Source organism: Choristoneura fumiferana, chromosome 13 (genome assembly GCF_025370935.1).
Source record: "Choristoneura fumiferana chromosome 13, NRCan_CFum_1, whole genome shotgun sequence".
Lineage (NCBI taxonomy): Eukaryota > Metazoa > Arthropoda > Insecta > Lepidoptera > Tortricidae > Choristoneura > Choristoneura fumiferana.
This window is the reverse complement of record NC_133484.1, coordinates 13,320,365-13,341,576: the sequence shown is the minus strand read 5'-3', so window position 1 is coordinate 13,341,576 and position 21,212 is coordinate 13,320,365. Positions and strand designations below refer to the sequence as shown.

Genomic DNA, 21,212 nt, shown 5'->3' with positions numbered 1-21,212 from the left:
ACGGGACAAAAATAAAACTCAAAAATATTATTATATTATTGTGTTTTCTGTACTGCTTACTATGTAGTGGTGTGCAATAAAGAGTTATTGTATTGTATTGTATTTATGTAATATAATATCATCATCATTATCATCACCTTGGCCTATATAGGTATGTCAAACTGCGCAGCTCGTCCCTTGTGTGAAAATAAGATAGGTCGCGAGTAATAGGTTCCCACGGTTCACTAATTATGTTGCATAAAATCGAATCTCATAATTTCGTTTCTCATAACAACCTTGAGCAGAATCATCATATCACCGAATTACTTTTCGCATATATTTTTTCTCGTACTATTATTTCTCATAATTTTGTAAAGCAGAATGTTAACAACACATAATATCGATGAGAATAATATTTATATGTTCAAATAGTTGCTACCCAGAAAGACATATCTCATAATATTATTTTGCATAAGGATAATTAAAAGCAGAATAAAAATTTACTTAACATTCCTTGCAATTAAATTACATTTATTCACAACACAAGACACAATATTATTATGTGTCATTACGGTTGTGAATCTGACACTGGCTCAGTATAATGCTGAAGCGTTAAAAACACCCCAGCGTTGTTTTAATTGTAGTTCTATAATAACCTAACTTTTATTGCCAGCAGTAAGATTCTAGCGTTTCGCCGGCCGCTGCCGCAGCACGGTCGCTTCGCTCGCTCGGCTCGCGCGCTGGCTTGGTCGCAGTTCTAACGTAACCCAACCTACCATATAGCTGCCGTTCTGTTCTGGCGCTTTGCCTGCTGCTGTTGCAGCACGTTTATTTTACTGGCCTTACTTTAACCCATTCTTATGGTAGCTGTTAGTTCCTTTAACTATGTTACGCCATGTTAAAGTCAGCGCTATTTAAAATGCCATGAAAATACAATAGTTCAAACTAGTATTTTGCTATGCCATTATGCCATATAAAAATCGGTGATACTAATATTCTGCTATTTAATATTCTGCAAAAGTATAATCGGCGATAAGAGTGTTCTTCTATTTAATATTCAGAGAAATGACTATTGTTCGAACTGATAATTATGCAAAGTTATGATTATGCAAAAGTATCATTCGGCTATAAAAAAATATGAGATACCTGTTATGCGAAGTGTATTTCGGAGAATCGATATTATGCAATATAAAAGGAATCCAGGTTCCCACGCAGACCCAGAGCGAATTGAAAACTTCACATACCTACAATACACCTTTGAATCTTTTCGCAGGTTTCCTCAAGATCTTTTCCGTTTTGTATGTAAACTCTGAGGTAAAAAGTGTAATATAGCTAAACAAAATGTTATTACCTATACAACAGAAAACAGTTATTAACAATTAAGTAAATTAAAATAAAACTATCCTAAACTTAGCATACCTACCTACATAAAAAAACTAAAAAAAAAACTGAAACTAAACCTTAATAAAATTAGTAGGTAAAAGGTACTTTTCATACCATGATAATTTCAAATAAAATCTGGAGATAATAACAATTGCAAATTTAAAGTCAAAGTCAAAAGTCAAATCCAAAGTGATTTATTTGTAAACATATGTATGTATAACTGATTACAGTGGTGGAAAAGTTTGGCATGCAGCATGCCGATAGGCGTGCAATAATCAAAGATAAAATTAAAATTAAAACTAGGATTAAAATAAATAATATAGGTACACAAAAGAGAAGGAATAATTAACCTAGTAAAAAAAATATTCCAATTATGTCAACGCTAGTAAAAATAATTAAATACAACATCAAAATAAAACAAACACGTTAATTAAAACATCAAAATACTACTTACTTAAACACTATGATAATGTATGTACCTATATGTATGTATTTCACCATCACCACATCGACACTAACTCAGTCTCAGGGAAACTAAGAAGGCGTTTAACACCATTAGTCAAACAGTCACCCCTGTCAAGCGAGTCGCCCCCGACTCTCATATAGACAGCGTGTGAAGTTATTAACTTTCAGTTATTTTTATTACTTTTTACAACCTTCTGAATAAACAATGTTTTAATTAAATAACTGAAAACCTTATACACCCGAAAAATATTTTTTTCATTTTAAGTTAATTGATTGTATTTATTGCCATAATTTTATTTGTAAGTTGCGCTTCGACGTTTTTAGAAGAAAATCAAACTGAACGCAAAACAACCAATACCAAATTAACTAAATAGCACAAAACACAGATAGTCTTGCTCGCTAATCCTGCCGTGAAGCAGCAGTGCTTGCACTGTTGTGTTTCGGCGTGGAGAGTAAGACAGCCGGTGAAATTACTGGCACTTGAGGTATCCCATCTCAGCCCTCTAGGTTGGCAACGCATCTGTAAAACCCCTGGTGTTGCAGATGTTTATGGGCGGTGGTGATCTCTTACCATCAGGAGACCCACTTGCTCGTTTGCCATCCAGTCGAAAAAAAAAAAAAAAAAAAGTTCAGAAGTCAATCTCATGTATGTACTTCACTTTTCATACCTACGCTCGGCGGTCGCTCTAAGGTTGTCAACTATGGCTTATGCACCGAAACACTATCGTGGTAGTGGCACTCGTATCTAGTTGTTTGATTTATTGTTGAGAATGAAACGGGAAGAATGGAAATATAAATTAAGAACTAAAATTTTGCAGGTGGTAGGACCTTGTGCAAGGTCCGCCCGGATTGCTACCACCATCTTGCTCGCTAATCCTGCCGTGAAGCAGCAGTGCTTGCACTGTTGTGTTTCGGCGTGGAGAGTAAGACAGCCGGTGAAATAACTGGCACTTGAGGTATTCCATCTTAGGCCTCTAGGTTGGCAACGCATCTGCAATACCCAGATGTTGTAGTTGTCTATGGGCGGTGGTGATCTCTTACCATCAGGAGACCCACTTGCTCGTTTGCCATCCAGTCAAATAAAAAAAAAAAAAAAAAACTAAAATATTTTAGTTTTAATGTCATTGTTATATTATAAATTTGTCACAGAAAATATCTTGCGACGATTTCGTTATTGGCGACATTCATTATTTAATTTAAGCAACCGTCCACTGAACAGTAATAATAACTTTTTTTTTGTTGCTCCATTTTTGCACAAAAAAGTTCACAGACGGCACAGACGCATGTCTCAAGCGGATGGCACTCACGCTTGCACTGGTCCCAACCGGTCCGAGATATCGTGTCCGTGAGCAGTGTCTATGTGTGCGTTGCTCGAGCGCACTTGTTTGGAGATTGACTTCTGAACTATCTTTGTTTTGTGTAAATAGTATTCAACCACGCTAAAACGTTAGTTAATTGGTGAATGTAGCATTCGTAACTATAATACTGAGTACAATAATAACCAACAAAAAGTTGGAAAACTCCCGACGTTGTCACTTCAAAGTTCAATATCTCAAAAACGGCTTAAACGATTTTGATAAAACATGTCTAGGAACCATCGCTAGAAAACCTTCTTTCAATTAAAAAAAACCGCATTCAAATCGGTTCACCCGTTTAAGAGCTACGGTGCCACAGACGGACAGACACACACACAGACACACATAGCGGTCAAACTTATAACACCCCTCTTTTTGCGTTGCGTTTTGGCTTTAAATACACAAACACTAAAAAAATTATTTAAAGCATTCTACTCTCGATTTTGAGCAACTAAGTACTTTCTGGTTTTCAGTTCTTTTATTAAACACCTTGTATGCATTATGATGTTAATTCTGTACCAGGGTGAATATTCGAGCGTTTGATCGCTTGGCTAAATGTCATTACCATCTCACGTTTATTAGCACAAGCGTAAGGACAAGTCGCAAGAATTTTGATAAAGCTAGATTCAGTATTGGTAATGTGTTCAGTTTGCATAAAAATTTAACCCTGCGCATCTTCTCTTGCAATAATACTTGCCGAAACGGTAATGACGAAAAAAACTCAGCAAAAACGCTGAATCATCACAAGCACCCACCCTAACGGAATAGTTAGTAATAAATAAGTATTCATAATAATTAATACGCTCTCGAAATGATGCTCAGCATGTTTCTCCATCGCACGCTCTGAAACAGAAAAAAATACTTTTAACTTTCCACAAAACGAGATAGACATTGCCAACAGGGGGGCTACTACGAAATTCGAAAATCGAAGTTCGTATCGTATCGTCCCTCTAAATCTTGTATTAAATAGTATAAGCGTCAGTGGGACGGCATGATACGAAGTTCGATTTTTGCACTTCGTAGGTAATACAGGGTCAGAATAACCCAAAGGTTAGAGTTCCAGTTTTTGAATTAAGAGGCCGGGTTGAAATAGTTCGAATCCCAGTACAGGCAGGCACTTGTATAACATTACACGAGTTTTTGTAAATTACCTGAGTCCTGGGTGATTATGTGTGTTTTAAGAGGGCGAAATGGAAGCAATCTGATGATTCTGTGATAAGATAAAGCTTCAAAGTTTTCTCAAGGTCATTGCCTACAGAATTCTGTATAATATGTATCAAAAAAGCTTTTTATTCATTAAACAGATGAGTGAAGGTCGTTCTTAGATGTATCCAGTTACGTAAACGTATCTACTTTATGAAATATGAGGTTTTCCCTATAGAATGCTATTTATATACTCTGTGTGCTTCCACAAATAAGTTATAATATGATTTTGCACATTCTGTTTATACATAAACAATAACATATTAAAGTATAGGGTATCACAAAACTTGTTTCACTTCTATTGGACCATTCTTTTCGATATAATATAGTACTATTCGAACAATTCAACTACCTACTTCTACTATACTTCTTCTACTTTTATATGTATCTATTCGAACCACTCATAGATATATTACCACGGGCTTATTAGGTACGTCGGAATAAGAGTCTGTGGTACATATTGTTGAAACGTTGGATAAGTTCATATTTTTACACTTGACTGTACAAAGTGGCCCCTATCCACCACTGCAAAGCACGAACCGTCCATTAAAATACTAGCCAACAAACAACAATGGAACCAGCAAAAAAACTATCCAGCTATTCTAAAGTAATTCAAAAGCAAAAAGTAAAACAAGAGTTCTCTAATGAGATTTCTTAGTGTCGGGGAAAAAAGCCGGGAAACTTTAAGGGAATTTCCATTGAAAGTTTTGTTTTGTTTGGCCTGTCAATCTACCGGGTAAGGGTTCGCTTACATTGGTCGTTTGCAATAGATCTTATCCTATGCTTATATTCACACAATACGTATAATCATACTTGTAATTATCTCCGGCCTACATACGTCCCATAACGGTGTACAGGTATCTTCTCAAATAAAAAGATATTTAGCTGAAGCTATAGTTTTCACGCGAGTCCAGTGCAGATTGGCAACTTCACATGCACAATGGTGCACACACACATACACATAAACATACAGATGCTGTTTTATGGTTAATTTCAAATGTAATTTCAAAAACCTAGGCTAAAATCGACGATTTTCTGCTCAAGAAGCCATAGGTAGGTCAAACCAACAGCTTTTAAATACAACCATTAGTGATTTTTTTGCTGCTGGAAACGCGTGCTGTATCGCGTGTGAACTACAACTCAAGGCCATCCAGTAGTGCGAGGAGGTGCCTAGAAAACCAGCAATGGAATGTATATAGGCCGGGATAAAACAGGTGATATAACTTTACAAAACATATTCATAAATTACCACATGAATATTTAAACTTAACTAAAAAAAACTTTCTACTTCAAAAAAATCTAAATTTCATTTGGCATTATCTAAGATCTATTATCATTACAAAAAAAAACTCATTGAAAAAGCACAGAATATTTTTATCTCTAAAACTCTTCTTTTTCTTAGAAACCTAAGTACAAAATATTCGCCACATTCTTCGAGCCTCAAACTGGAGGGTTATTCCGTAGAAATAATTAAGTATAGAGAGGGCAACCGAGCTGCGGGTGCGTCACTCGAACAATGCTAACTTACATTTAGCTGTCAGTCAAAAACAATTTGGAATTTCGTGAGCGCGAAGGGTCGACAGTACGGTGGGAAAATTGGATTTTCCTAAAGTGGGTAAACACCCCGTTTGTATTTACAAGCTTTTCTTTAGCTTGCCCTGTCTATTTATTTGTTTGGGTCAAATCTTGGAAGCTGAATTTGACCCACTTCCAACGGTCCAGTTAACTTGAAATTTAACAAAATTATGTAACTTTGATGACAGTACAATAATCTGGTAGTGACATATTAGTGGTCCTGCCAGGATCGTATCCGCAGGAGTGAACTCCTCAATGGTTAATAGTACCGACTTGAAATTTGGTATGGAAATGCAGTTTAAATGACAATGCAAGTACAGTCAACAAAAAATAGTCAGCAAAAAGCTTATAATAAAAATGTAATTTTTAATACAACCTTTTTTTGCCGAATGTACTTTTTGTTGATTGTACTTGCATTATCATCCAAACTATATTTTCGTACCAAATTTCAAGTCGATGCTATTAACCGTTGAGGAGTTCCGTCCTGCGGAGACGATCCTGGCAAGACCACCAAGATGTCACTACCCGATTATTGTATTGTCACCAGATTTACAAAAGGAAGCCAAAATCCAAGTCAATTGGACCACTGGAAGTGGCTCAAATTTATCTTCCAAGATTTGACCCAAACAAATAAATAAATAAACAAACAGGGCAAGCTAAAGAAAAGCTTGTAATAATAAAAACTCTTTTTTATTAGAAAGGCGCCCAAGTTAATTAATAAGAAACGGTATATATATAGGACAGCGTTTTGTAGTCAAAATAAGGAATGAATGAATTAATAAAGTAAAAGCCATTCATTTTAGATGGCACTAAACACTGGCTGTTTCGTATTGTTTTTACCAAACCTAATATTTAAAACCGCAATTTTAACATTAAGTAAGAAATCTTCTTATTGATAAAATTATATGTTTGTTTGTGTCTGGCAAAGCCGCAAAGCCAAAGTGGCAGATAAAGACAAAAATACTGATTTAATAACTCAATAGGGTATATGAATAAATATTTCACACCTCTAAATATTTTTATCCATATATGTAGGTACCAAACAATCACAAATAAAAATAAGATATAGAAATATTATTATTATTATGTGATTTTTTGGTATTTAATTTATATAATATGATTATTTTCATGTTTTAAAATATAATATATAAGGCGTTAGTGTCGACTATGTTTCTGTAAATTTTTATTATCAGTACAAACACACAAAGAGATTTTTTTATCTTTATATTTGTGGTTAAATAAAGTCATTCTTCTGACAGTAACCTAAGTTGTTTACAAAACAGTTACAAGTAAACTTTGTTAATTCAAGTTATTATAAGTAGGTGTAAGTAATCCCGTTAACAAAACTTAAACAAGATAATATACGTATCTTTGCAGGGCAGGATGTATTATCAGCTCTACATTTCTCCCCGCAGACAGTATCCCTCGCTACGGGCCGTTTCCAGCGCCATCTATCATTTCCTCCATCCACTCGCCGGGTTAAACACATAAGTGACATTGACGCCGTCCAGCTCAACTTGAACCCCCGCAATACTCGATCTAAACTTACTTTCGTCTAATTTCTTCATTGTACAGGATTCAGATTAAATTGGTTGGCTGGTTTATGTTCTTAGCCACGTCGTGCTAAATTATATTTCAGTCAGGTGAGGTTTGATTTGAAATGTGACTGACAAGTATAGTAACTGATTTCGCTTTTAAAGTCCAGAAAATAGATCCGCAAACCAAGGAAGCTCGATGTATATTTTATAAAACTTATCTATTATTTTTTTTTTTTCTATTAACCGGTTCTTACATACGAAATATATGTACCTATACAAGATTTGATGACACGTATTTTACTTACATCAAAAAACACGTATGGCTAAGAGGTTTTACTTAAAAAAAAGTAGCTTCACCAATGTTTTTAATGTAGTATCACATTAGGTTTACAATTATGTCTTACCAAGGCAATTTTATACGCGATGCTATAAGAAAAACTTTTGAAATTAAGTTATTATAAATTTGGTTGGGCGTTAAATTTTTAAATTGCAATATTATAATAACTACCATTAAACGGTGGCGCAGACGCGATCAGTGCAGTAATTGATGTGCATAATAACTAGTGGTCAGAAATATAAAATTGCTTCTGATTGGGCTACTGCACTTGTATGTTTTGTGGTTATCGATTTTTCTTAATTTAAAATTATTACAGAAAAAGAAAACGCGGCTAGCAATTTATACTCAAAGTTGGCCAGTTCTACTTTACAGTGTTTTCATTCTAGAATGGTGCGGGTGATAGCTGTCAATATCGCAGACTAGAGAGTGAAAGTGTCGAAAGAGTCGATAATCTTATAATTTAAAATCTTAATCATAATGAATGTCATCATTAATCCGATTATTACGCTAATTATGATAAGAATATTCGTGAAATTCTAGGTTGGAATATTATTTGCCACTTTTGTAAGGCTACACGGAGTTTGCAAGAATGGTCGTTACTCATCAATTAATAAGTACCGATATAACTCAAGGTCCATTAGATCCCATCACTTAACGAGTCTCTGGTATTAAAGTTACATGCATATTACGTATCTTCACTTAATTGTGCCTTGTACTTTATTAATTGATTATAAAAATCTGATAGGTTAAATTTATTTCGTATGACATAGTTCTTCATGTTCAAATATTTTACGCCAGTCATATTCAGGCTACAACTGAAATATACTTCCATATATTTAGACCGCAGAAACTTTTTTTGTGTAAAACGAAACGGTGCATCAAGTGTCACCCGCATCGTGCTAGAATGAAAGCACTGTAGGCTTCGTTTCCACCAGAGATGTGGGAGGATGTTTTGCGAGGAATGTGTTTGATATGAACCAGCTCAGTACAGCTCTAATGGAAATAGTTGAGCGGAGCGAGGATGTAAATGAAGCCTTTTATATTATTATGTTACTAACATCTAATACAGAATTTGCTTGCAGACATGTAAAATACCCAGCCATTATACGTCCCACTGCTGGGCACAGTCCTCCTCTCAGAACAAGAGGGCTTGGGCCATAGTTCCCACGCGGGCCCAGTGCGGATTGGGAACTTCACTCGCACCATAGAATTGCTTCGCAGGTTTCCTCACGATGTTTTCCTTCACCGCAAAGCTCGTGGTAAACTTCAAATGTAATTCCGCACATGAATTTCGAAAAATTCAGAGGTGCGAGCCGGGATTTGAAACGACCCTCTGCTTGAGAGATATTTAATAATACCTTAATAAAACCTTACATTATATTATAATTATTTGATTCACTAAATTTCTTAATTTAAACGTAAATGGAAAAAAATTGATATGCATATTCGTCGCTGATTCGTAGTTGGGCATTTTCGTGTACAGGTGTCCCTTTATTTATTTTTTTCACTTTTAGAAAAAAATAAACTGTACACGAATATGCCCGGTTGCCATTCGAGGATTTTTTTCCTCCAACAGTTTTGTCTGGTCTTCGAGCGATGTGCTGCAAATATGCCTTAGCATTATAAAACCTATAAAAACAGTTGGTTACAGCCGAGGATCAACGTAAGAAGGTTGCGAATTACCTAAAAAATTTCGCGTATTTAAAAATCTCCCTCCGAATATCCTCTAAAACAACATACCATTCCCTATTAGACCGGTCAACAAAAAGCTAGCGTACACCAAAAATTTTAATCGTCCGACCCCCCTACATTGATCAGCCGATCTGCTTTCGAACGACGCCACCGAAGCGTTTCTGATAAATGATCCACGGACAATGCGATGCAGAATCTTTTGTCGATCCCGTTTTTGTACGGACGGATGTTTCTGTGACGTGGCTGTGACGGAGTTGTGCGGCTGGCTACGTAAGGCTATGTACGCAGGTGGTTGCAAGTTGCAATGTAGAGCTAGTGTTGTATACGATTGAAAGATTATTTTTCAAAATATATACAAAAAACAAGTAACAATCAATATTTAGTGAAATTTTCTTTTAAAGATTTTGCATCAAGTTTAGCTCAGCCATGAGTGTTTTTAGGTGCACTGTGAACATTTACTCAGTTTTAGGCTATGCAATGACCAACTCTCGAGGTCTACAGCTCTCACAGTTACTAGCTCATTATAGTAACTCAATTACTAACTATTTACATATATCAAATAACAATATAAGTACCCATCATCTATCTATTGAAGGTGGATACTTACTTGGGTATAGGATAGTGTTTCCAAATCTGGACATTTGAAATTGACGTTTTTTCATTGAAAGATCAAAGTCGACTAAACACTATCAATCTTTACTAGCTTTTAAAAAGTAAAATTAATTGTTTATTGCGCATAATTACTTGTAATTTACGAGTTCAGATAACGAGAGCTAATCAAAGAGAGCCGCTCTAGAGCTCGCGGTGACCTTCGTTAAACTTGATAAGATGAAAGTAGCTTAAGTACTGTTTAATATTACGAGATGTGTATTAGAAATAACATAATATATTGGTGTGACGAAAGTAGTTGCAAAAATTTGAACATAAATTTATTTGCCACATTATGATTAATATGCGGCCTTCAGATTTAAGAGGTAGTAAAAAGGTAAATCTTGTAGGTTTTAGTAAAACTATATCGTGTTTCAAATAAATTTGATGCATCAGCATCTGCATGTCATAAATTAATTTATAGAGTATTACTTTAAAACCGATATATATGAAGGGATAGCAAAAACCATTATGAAAATCTTTTTAGGGGTGTAGGTAGATAACTCTATATTTATATCTAACCCAATAATATTATATTGAAATGATGCATCTCTCTGCATCTTGCACCTTATATATCATGGGGAGTGCTCAGATGAATTAAGTATTCGGATTGTTGCCTGCACCACCGTACAGCACCGTACCGTTTCCCTACCGTACTTCGCGTAGGCGTCAGTCATTTCATCCTCACCACCTTGATGATTGGCAATCTAGCACCGTCCGCTTTAAGCGAAATTTTTTTCGCTTAAAGCGGAAATATACAATACTAAAAATAAAATAATGCTGTGGTATTGAAATGACCGATAAAGACAAACTCACAGCATTTATGAATAAGGCTAGTGTTTAGACGACCAGATGCCCAGTGGTTAGAGAACCTGACTACGAAGCTTGAGGTCCCGGGTTCGATTCCCGTGTCGGGGCAGATATTTGTATGAAAAATACGAATGTTTGTTCTCGGGTCTTGGGTGTTTAATATGTATTTAAGTATGTATCTATCTATATAATTATATTTATCCGTTGCTAAGTACCCATAACACAAGCTTTGCTAAGCTTACTTGGGACTAGGTCAATTGGTGTGAATTGTCTCTTGATATTTATTATTATTATTATTATACTATGTATTCTGCTCTAAAACTGTTAATTTACTGCAGTTTCGTATTTAAAGCATTGTGATTTGTGACCGTGTTGTCTAACGCTCTGGCACTGGCGATCACATTCACCATCTCTTTTTATCCTAATCTTATACTGTGTGACAGAAAGAAATGAAAACAATCATGATTCTAAGTGCGTTAGCCAATAAGGCCGCGACCTTATGATGGCTTAGTTTATGCAAGATATGCGTGTTCATGCAGCTCCTCCACCTCCACACTGTAAGAACACACACAAATCACACAAACCCATCTATCACCACCACCACAATACACTAACGCGTTTCGAACTCAACCAGAGCTCATCTTCAGAGCAACACAGCCGTACACCATACTACCAGATGTCAGACACCACCACCAGATGTTACCAGATGTTAGGTGTGTCCGCAAAGTAACGCCTGATTCAATAAATTAATAAGGCTTCAGTTCAGTATTACCTACTTGTTAAAATACGACAAACTCGGCTAAACATGTTTTTAAAAAGCTGAACCCATTCCTAGCCCTGACGCATTCAACGATTCCAAACGCCAAAGAAACACACTATAGTGGCATTCAAATATCCATTAGAAGGTTCTTTTGATCCGACATCAATGAAGCCAGCCTTATTCGACTAGGATTAATTAGCTCCGACATTCAAGCGAACTGCTCAATGTGTGGACTAACCAACTTCCAGTTGCTATTCAAAAACAAAAAGACTCCAGAAGTACTCGGTTCTTCCAAAGACTTAAGACTGAAATTGAATTACAGCGGGTGTAGTTAAAACTTTGGTAAACATATTGAGGTGTTGTTATTGTTACTGAATTGATGATAAGCCTAAAGAAATGTAACAAGAAAGAAACAATTATGATAGAACTTTCGCTCCAGTGATCAAAAATGACTCATCTATAAGCGGTACAAAGATTTTACGTAAAATAACGTGTAAAATTTGCATAATAAGAAAATAGATGGCGGTAATTTTTATTACAATCGCGGAATCATTTTTTAAATTTGTAATTAGTCAAATATATATCAGTAAACATAAATTTTTAGAAACTATTTCTTCCATCGACATCTATGTACATACCTTACGGCACTAGACTGGCTGTTTAGAACAAAACACGCGGTGCATCAATCATCAATATTACTTTGACACAAACCCTGTCACGGACCTCAACAAACTTGCTATGCGTAGTGAACCGTTTTGATATAAGAAACATGTAGACTTACTAGTACCGAGATGTCAATGATTTCTTCTAATTACAACTACATCTCAGATTAATAGAGGTACTATACCACTGTCATTTAGAATGAAAACTTAAACAAAAACACATGTCACTCACCGTCTTATCTTCTTTACTTACTGATAATTCACATGTGTTAAATTGTGGATGCTACTAAGAATTTCAAAACTCCTTTACATTGCATTTAAAGATTTGGCTCACATTTAACATAAAAATCAAACGAAATAACAACGAAATCCGTACCGCGTTCAAGCAGCCATTTTGGAAGAATGTCCACGCATGCGTAGTCCAGACCTACCCCTAAACAAAGGGATGCTATGCTACCTCTCCTTCTAACTTAAGCTGGAGTGATATTATTGTCCCGCTCACGCTGTGTATTGTGATTCTCTATTGAAAATTGAGGGTCGACTTTCTAGAGCAGGGGTCTGACTGCAATGAAGTTAGGTGCAGATTTTGCAGACTGTTGCTCTAATGGCCTAGATATCATTTTAAAATTTGCTCTTGAATGCTATTTCTAAGTTGTAAGCAAGCACATATTTTTTTTAGCAGACTACATACAACATTTGGACAATGATTTAGTAACTAATCTATACAAAACAGTGAAATTTTCATTGCTCACCCAATGGTTGATAGTTTTGAAAATACATTTAATATTTACAGCTTATGATGATACTTATGATGACTGAGTGGTTGTAATGTCAAGCCTTTGCTATTTAGGTTGCGTCAGACTGTATTCAGAGCCAAAAATGAAGAATAAGTGACTGATTTCGACGTTACTTGAACTACACTAATTTAACTTTTTTCTTCTCTAAAACCGTGCAACACAGCTACGTCTGCGCGACACATATATTACAACACGCAGCACCCACCCCCCTCTTGCCTATCAAACAATACGTAATTCATATAGACCCAACTATTACCTACTAAGATCACAAGAATCACTGACGCGTTTCGAACTATATAACACTTCATTATCAAAGTTTAGCTAGGTAACCGTCATTTGAGTAGGTATAAATACAAAAAATAGTAAATAGTGTGTTATTTTGCATTTGTCACTGCATCGTATTTAGATAGTACTTAACTGGCGTAACACCTAGGTACTTACGTTAAGTTGACTATTGTTCACAAATCATAGCAAGAATTTCAAAACCCCTTTTGTCAAGAAATGAAAAAAAACATAAGTATTTTTATAATCCTATTTGCATACCGCCCCGCCACCTCCATCACAATTTTTCACTTCCTCCAACAAAAACGTATTTGCCTACAAGTAGCTAAACTTTTAACAGGATTACTAAGCAAAACTACAAAATCCAAAGCCGGCCAGTCAAAACATGTCAAAATTACCGTCAACATTTGCACATTACAGTCCCTCGAGAGCAATGAACTTATTACAAACCCTTTCGAACTATGCCGAAAGGGAAACATTGTTAACAATTAACGCATTGTTCGAAGGTTTATTTTAAACGGATGAGTCTCAAAGCCAAAAGCATAGTTGGGGATTTTTGCAAAGGTTTTGCATAAAAAAGGGTCCCTTTTACAAACGGTTAAAACGCTTAGGTAGATAACCAACGATGGTTTAATTTGTTAACACTTAAAGACTCTTAGAATACTTATGAATACTGGGTAAAGATACTGGCGGTTTTGGAAAACAAAATAGCAGAGATAAAATCAACGGTATTTTAAAGGTAAGACTAGGATTTCAGGTTGTATTCATGATGATGAACAATAGATAGGTACCGAAATACAAACGATAAAAATTCAAGTTATATAAGGAGCTAGTTAGTTTCGAACGAATTATTGAAGATAAAATGGTTTATTGTTTAATTCTACAGATTAACTATTTTGTGTGTAAGTTAAATGGATAAAATCAAAACTGAATGTGGACATGAGTTACTGGAAAAATAACGAGCGATAACGGCAATTGCATTCCTAAGTTTAAATGCTGCAATTGTAAAATATGTAGGTTTATTGCCATTGAATTGACTTCACTTAATTTTGAATGGCTAATTGATTCAAACTTATTCAATACACATTCATAATTGCATACCGGTGGATGGAAGTGGCGAGTTCTCGTTCATTGTGGCGTCTAAGGGGGAGGTCTTTGTTCAGCAGTCGACGTCTTCCGCCTGATGATGATGATGATGATGAATTGATACTGACCAATTACCGGATCGATATTGTCTCTAAATCTAAATTGTAGGCCGAGAGCCGTCAATATATAAATAAAAGCTTTTATGGGATTCAGGAATCTAAACTCCTCTTTATTATAGCGCCTTTTCAGTGACTAGAGAAGTACAAAAATATTGATAAATAGTCATCCTTAAAATATATCTATGTTAAACTATCTCACTACGATATGTAAGCTTAACTTAATAGGAACGTGTCTCCTTAACATTAATATTTACATGACTTTTTTATGATTATATATTGAGCTCTTAAGTGATTAAATGTACTTACAGAATATAATTTGCCTCTATTTACTGTGTTAAGGTACTAAAGTAAACGATATTTACATAAAAACTTATTGAGGTTCCCAAACAAAATACAAAATCAAATCAATCAACCTCAAAAACAATGATTGAATAAGAAAACATTTCTGAAGGTTTCCGTGTGTGAAATGTCACTACCCTTACTCACCATTGTGAGTCATATTTAAACCCAAACAATATTATTACAAAATGGCAATCAAGTTCAAGACCGAGATGCAGTAATTCCATTTGAATTAATGAAGTTATATTGATGTTTATGTTTTTTTTTGGTTCTACGTTATGGTTTGCTGGACTGAATTGGTCACATTTTAGGCAAATTATACGGCGGCATCATACAATTTTGTGGTATTGCTCCAGGCATGTGAGTTACACTCGCTTGAGCTCCGTTTCCCATGTGATAACCTGCATAATCCGACAATGGTGGCATTTGCCTTGTGTCCATATACTCTGGTATATTACCAAGAGACGTTGCGCCTAAATCCTCAACGCCATACGGATCCGGAGATGAATTCAATTTCCCATCTTTCTTTGCTTTCATCCTTCTGTTTTGGAACCAGATCTTGATCTGCCGTTCAGTCAGTCCCAGTGCGTGGGACACCTCTATCCTACGCCGTCTCGACAAGTATTTGTTGAAGTGGAACTCCTTTTCTAACTCCAGCGTTTGAAACCGAGTGTACGTCTGTCTGGTTCGTTTGGATCCTTCTTTCTTGTCCTCGCCTGAAACAATAGAAATAAATGATTAGCGTAAACAAAGTTAATATCTGGTTACCGAATTTATAATGATTTTGTTGGTTGATATGCAATATAACTTACCACCGATACTTTTCATCCATGGGTAGAATCCTTGCACATCGGCTGCAGCGGCCATTTTGCTCTCAGCGTAATCCGCATTGTCCCCGCCTGCCTCGACCCTCGTCACGTCCTGACAGGAATCGGCGGCACCTAGCGATGACTGCGCTTCTTTCGCGAGCGCCGCCCCACCTACAGTCGCATGGCTTTTGATTGACGTCTGACCTTCCACAGCGTTCTCATATCCACCATGAAATTGCGACAAATTGCATTCCTTATCCGCTTTTACTTCGTTGTTTTTATCCCAATCCGTAATTGGATCTGCTTGATTCATCATCCGCTGCAATATTTCTTGCGTGTAAGTTTTGTATTGGTTTGTCTTTGTTTGCGGTTTTGTTAGTAACGTTCTCAGTTTTGTACAGTTTTCTACATCTGGGCTAGCAGGTTTAGCATTACTTGTTGCACTCTGTGGCGAACCGTAGCTTGTTTCTGGTAAACTACACTGACCTGGTGAATTAATTGATCTCGAGTCTTCTCGTTCTATATTATCTAAACACATTTGATTAGGTATTGAGTTACTTCTTTGATCATATCTATAAGACTCCTGTAGCTGTTGCTGCTGCCTGTAGTAATTCATTTCTCTCCATCTATTTATCATTTCAATATTAGCATGCCCGTCATGATAATTTGCTTGATAGTTCTGATAGTTACCCGGTTCCGCTTTGACAATGCTGTTAGTTTGCTCATTATTACCGTGAGTTCTATAAAATTCCGTACCTGTATACGGGTAGTAATCCGTACCTGGAGCATAGTTATTTTGGTAGTTGTATAAGTTTGGCATCATAGGATACTGTTTTGTTTGTATGTCACTTGGTCCGTTCACTTCGCCACAATTATTCCACATATCACGCGCACGATTTGTCGTCGCTGCTGACGTCATGCTTCCTTATTTATCTCACTCACTAGCACTAGATCATTTACTGAATAGATTTAGCACAAACACTGGCCTGCGTGGGCGACACTGGTCCTTCTCCTCTGTTGACTGCGAAACGAATGCAATAAGTGAATGCAGGCAGCATATCCCTAACAAATGTAATACTTTTATGTGACCTAAAAAAAGTTTGGGGTACTTTCAACAATAGCGTCGCCATTGTCCCTCTGTGTAGTTGTAAAACCGGGCTCCCCATCCCTCTTTGGCGGCATCGCGACCCATCCAATGTCGAAAGTAAGAAAGAGACGGGTATAATTTTGGCGTTAGTCGAAATAGTTTGCTAAAATCCCATAAATGTTTACAATGCCAATATTCCCAATACCCGATTTTGGGTTTTGATTGTGTGCGTGTGTAGAAATAGGAAAATCATTGATTGACTTGTCGTGGTGTGCGTGGAGAGGGTGTATAGATTGATTTTATTCTATTATAGGTTTAGTGTAAAGCCGCGTTTTTGCGCTGCGCTGGCGATGAAACTTATACAGGCAGTTCCATAATTACAAAATAATTTGCTTTAAGACCAATTAGTAATACCTACTATCATAATAAAAAATAAGTATCTAATTGTTATTCTCATAGAAGTAAAAGACTAGTTGACTCTGTTTTATAGAATGAAAAGCTTTAAAAGGATATTAAAATCTGTTGATTTGACCCAAAGATTATAGAATCAGAGGCATGATCCAAAACGTAGATTAAAATTTTAAATACTGAGCAACGTCAGACCAGCAAGAAACTCAATCACCTTACTTTGTTTCACATGTAGGTATAATAGATTATGTGAATTGCAATATAATTCTTGTATTGAAAAATGAATTTCTTCCGAGTTTTTTTGCGACGTATTCTCTTGACTATGAAAGTCTTTCTTTCCGAAAATGCTGATATTTAGTAGGTATAAAAAGGAGATATAAAAGAGCACTTTGCGATCTATTCACATTGATTTTTCTTGACACCCTGTATGATTTTGTAACGAACATAGCTCTCTCGTAACAGTTCAATCGGGGGACGCACAATAGCGCAGTATGCGGCCAAGCGCGTGCGCACAAATGCTGCGAATTCAAAAACCACCATGTGCTTAGATACTGAGCTTCAGGAACTGATTCTGGTTAAAATTGCGAATGTTAGAGCAGCGTTAGTCTCTATCAGGCCATCCACTTGTTAGTTCCTTCATCTGTTTCAAAGCTGAAAATCCCAAAAAAGGAAATAGTTGTCTAAGACGATGGACTTTGTGATATCCATAGCCAAGATCTTTGTACATACAATATTTACTTTACAAGAGGCCTACAAACACTTAATTTACAAATGCTTTGGGTGAACCGCTGTAAGTTTTACCCGCAGTATAACCTTATCACAATACGGGAACCGACGACTTCTTGTCGAGTACAAAAATTGCTTACTGAGATAAGGTTGCACTGTGGGTCGATCTTATAGCTGTTTACCAACTAAGTACATATTGAATATTCTACGATATCATTGACAAGCAGTCCTAAATGTTTTGTTATTTGTACAAGTGTTCATTTCATGTTACTATTTTATTTTAAAATATTAGCTACCTATTGGGTAAAAAATAGCGGGTAGGGAAATATACTAAACGTATTAAATATTGTCCAAATAATTCCAATTCTAAAAATCTATAAACGACTTATTTTTAACAATATAAAAATAGCTATCGTACATTCCTAAGTAGACATAAAATTTCCAATTAATTCAAATCTTTAACACATAAATTTACTTTTTATTAAATTAGGTGTATGTTACCTACAGTCAAAGCTGCACAATCACGACACGTACGCGTTTTCCAACGCCCAATAGCAAAGCTAACTTAGTGACATATGCATGCTTTGTTAAACACACCTCCCAACCTCACATCTGCTGCGACATGCGCACACCCACTGTGTATCTGCCTTTATTGGGTTATACTTACCTAGATTATAGTACGGGAATTGGCGGCAGTATAAATTAGGTCATCGGTAGTGTGAATTCAGAGACGATAGGTATGGCCAGATCTTTAGATCAAGAATCTCTCAAAAATCTCAAAGGAACGCTTTAAAAACTATTTAAGTAGTAAGTTCGATGGTCAAGAAGACAAATGGGGCAAGTGAAAAATTTTGAATTTTAACATTTCAATGCCAAATATACAAATAAGCATGCTCTCGCGTTTGCTCTTGTCATAATAGAAAATTCAAAATTTTATATTTGCATATTATTTGCCTTTTAGACCATTGATTTATTTAATACATTGTAACATATCCTCTCTCCTTTATTTATATACATGCAATATTATAGTTTGACTGTCTCAATATATAGGTGAGCTGATGACATCACGAGAGCTGCGGGCAACCGGTGGATGTGACGAGTTATCGTTCATTATGGCGTTTTAAGTGGGAAGCCTTTGTTCAACAGTGGACGTCTTCCTCTTGTCCACTCAAAGCTTGACTGATAGAGATCCCATAACGAGATAAGGTCGCCCATGTATAAACATGTATCACAACGTTTGTCATTTGTGTTTATTTCTTATTTCCGACTAATATAATAAATGCGAATGCAAGAGTTTGTAAGTCTGTTTGTTTGTTTGTTACTTCATCACGTCTAAACCACTGAACCGATTTAGATGAAATTCGGTATACAGATACTTTGAGTCAAGGGGAAGGACTTAGGATAGTTTTTATACCGGAAAATTGCATAGTTCCTGCGGGATAGTGGAAGCCAAAATTTACGCTGACGGAGTCGCGGGTAACGGCTAGTTGTACAATAAAGATTTAACATGCCTAAATTCAAATGGTACATCCATTTGTTATTTAAAGAAGGTTTCGATTAATTAAAAAAAATGTCTGAGAGTCCACCCATAATATATTAAAATTACAAAAAAAATCCTTAATGATAACTTGCTACTCAAACTAAAATAAGCCATATAAATATTTTACTGGCATCAAACACTGATACGCAACTCAAAATATTTGATTCAATCCATTAATTTTCATATCCATTAAAATTAAAGTCCAATCTAAATAAAAATATAGGTTTATAAAATCGAACAAACAAATATTTAATGATCGGATTAACTGCACCCATATTCCACCTTATGCCCTACTGACGCAAATAAAAAAGTTTAATTTCAATTTCACACCAAATTCTAAAACCTATTCGAAATCGCGGCAGTTTAAACACAAAATCAAAGGAGCGTAACTTCGTACTCACTGAAAATGGAAAATGATATCAACCGTCAGCGTAGCAAAGTGTAGTTTTGTGGCAGGCCTACTACGAACAGAAAAGCATTTATTGCTGTGCCAACTAAAAAGATCTCAATAATGACTCTTGTTAGTTCTTATACAGTGAACCATAAAACACATTTTGCTTGCGCAAATTCAAACGTTTCCGTCATACAGTGCCGCTGACAATATACTCCCATTAATCTTATGAAATCAATCGATGGCTTATTCAGAATATTGTATTTGGTTTTGCCGCGGGTCTTTCGCTCGGTATTTACTTTGGATCTTTTTATTTAATTTATGGTTTGCGCGAAAAAGGTTTTTGACATCTGGCGTGGGCTTTGTGCAATACAGGGAGTGGGTCAGGCGGAGAAATAAAGTGTTATTCTTAGTTATTTCAAACTTATAGCTTTTACAACGATCCGAGACTCTTTAAAAAGATAATTAATGTTATGCTTTCGGCTAAATTATAAATTAGCAACATTCATTTGTACAGCTATCGTACCATTTCAATCTATGTATTTCACACAATTTACATAATAATGTACCTATGTAACAGAACAAATTCCATCTTTCCAATCGTATTTTAAACCCTTATTTGGTCGGTGTGATAAATATCGCCCTAGCTTTTACTATTACTTATTCTGTGGTCCTAGTTGTAATGCTCGCAGACAGTTGCCGCTGGTTAACGTGCTGCAGTATGTCAATGCGCTGTTCGCAACGGCACCAGAGTGTGACGTAATATAATAAAATTTAAATTACCGTTGATAATAGAACCAATGCCAATAAGGGTCAATCATTTTTTAAACAAGTTCCTATCAAATGGATATGTTGCTAAAGTCGAACTTTCAAGTTGATAGACACGTCTATTGACATTATTGTTTTATGACATGCAAATGATTATCAACTTTAGGATGGTAGATATACCACATATTTTTCTGATGGTACCTAACTCGCACGATATTTCTCGCGTCATAGTTTAACAAAATGGAATTTAGCCACGTGTTACGAACCTATTGTAAGAATGTAAAGGAGCCGCGGCGGTAGTAAACAGAAGACGGCTTCTTTACGAAACACAAACATGTTTTTCTCCTTTTATTGGGGTCATAAAACAATAAAATGCTTTCTAAAAATCGCAGAATACTTCAGAAGATGCCGCCACGTGTTGTAAAGCTTACCTGCTCCCGGCTGTTGCGAATT

At 35.9% G+C, this 21,212-nt stretch overlaps 1 protein-coding gene and 1 long non-coding RNA gene across 2 annotated transcripts; both read right to left on the bottom strand.

Annotated features, from left to right (window-relative positions):
- Positions 1-1,540: 1,540 nt before the first annotated feature.
- On the bottom strand, positions 1,541-13,049 carry LOC141434095 (uncharacterized). Its single transcript, XR_012452011.1, has 2 exons — positions 12,661-13,049; positions 1,541-4,025 (listed from the first exon to the last, which is right to left on the bottom strand). It is a non-coding gene; the product is annotated as an uncharacterized lncRNA (long non-coding RNA).
- Positions 13,050-14,780: 1,731 nt separating this feature from the next.
- Positions 14,781-16,859, bottom strand: LOC141434389 (uncharacterized). The gene is made up of 2 exons (XM_074096811.1): positions 15,843-16,859; positions 14,781-15,746 (listed from the first exon to the last, which is right to left on the bottom strand). The coding sequence occupies exons 1-2, from the start codon at positions 16,756-16,758 to the stop codon at positions 15,331-15,333; spliced, it is 1,332 nt and encodes a 443-aa protein (XP_073952912.1). The 5' UTR covers positions 16,759-16,859; the 3' UTR covers positions 14,781-15,330.
- Positions 16,860-21,212: the final 4,353 nt, after the last annotated feature.

Bases quoted from the DNA above. Each gene is read 5' to 3' on its own strand.
- LOC141434389 (XM_074096811.1), bottom strand. From the start codon at position 16,758: ATGACGTCAGCAGCGACGACAAATCGTGCGCGTGATATGTGGAATAAT. The intron at 15,747-15,842 runs GTAAGTTATATT...CTATTGTTTCAG, and splicing joins ATGGATGAAAAGTATCGGTG to GCGAGGACAAGAAAGAAGGA.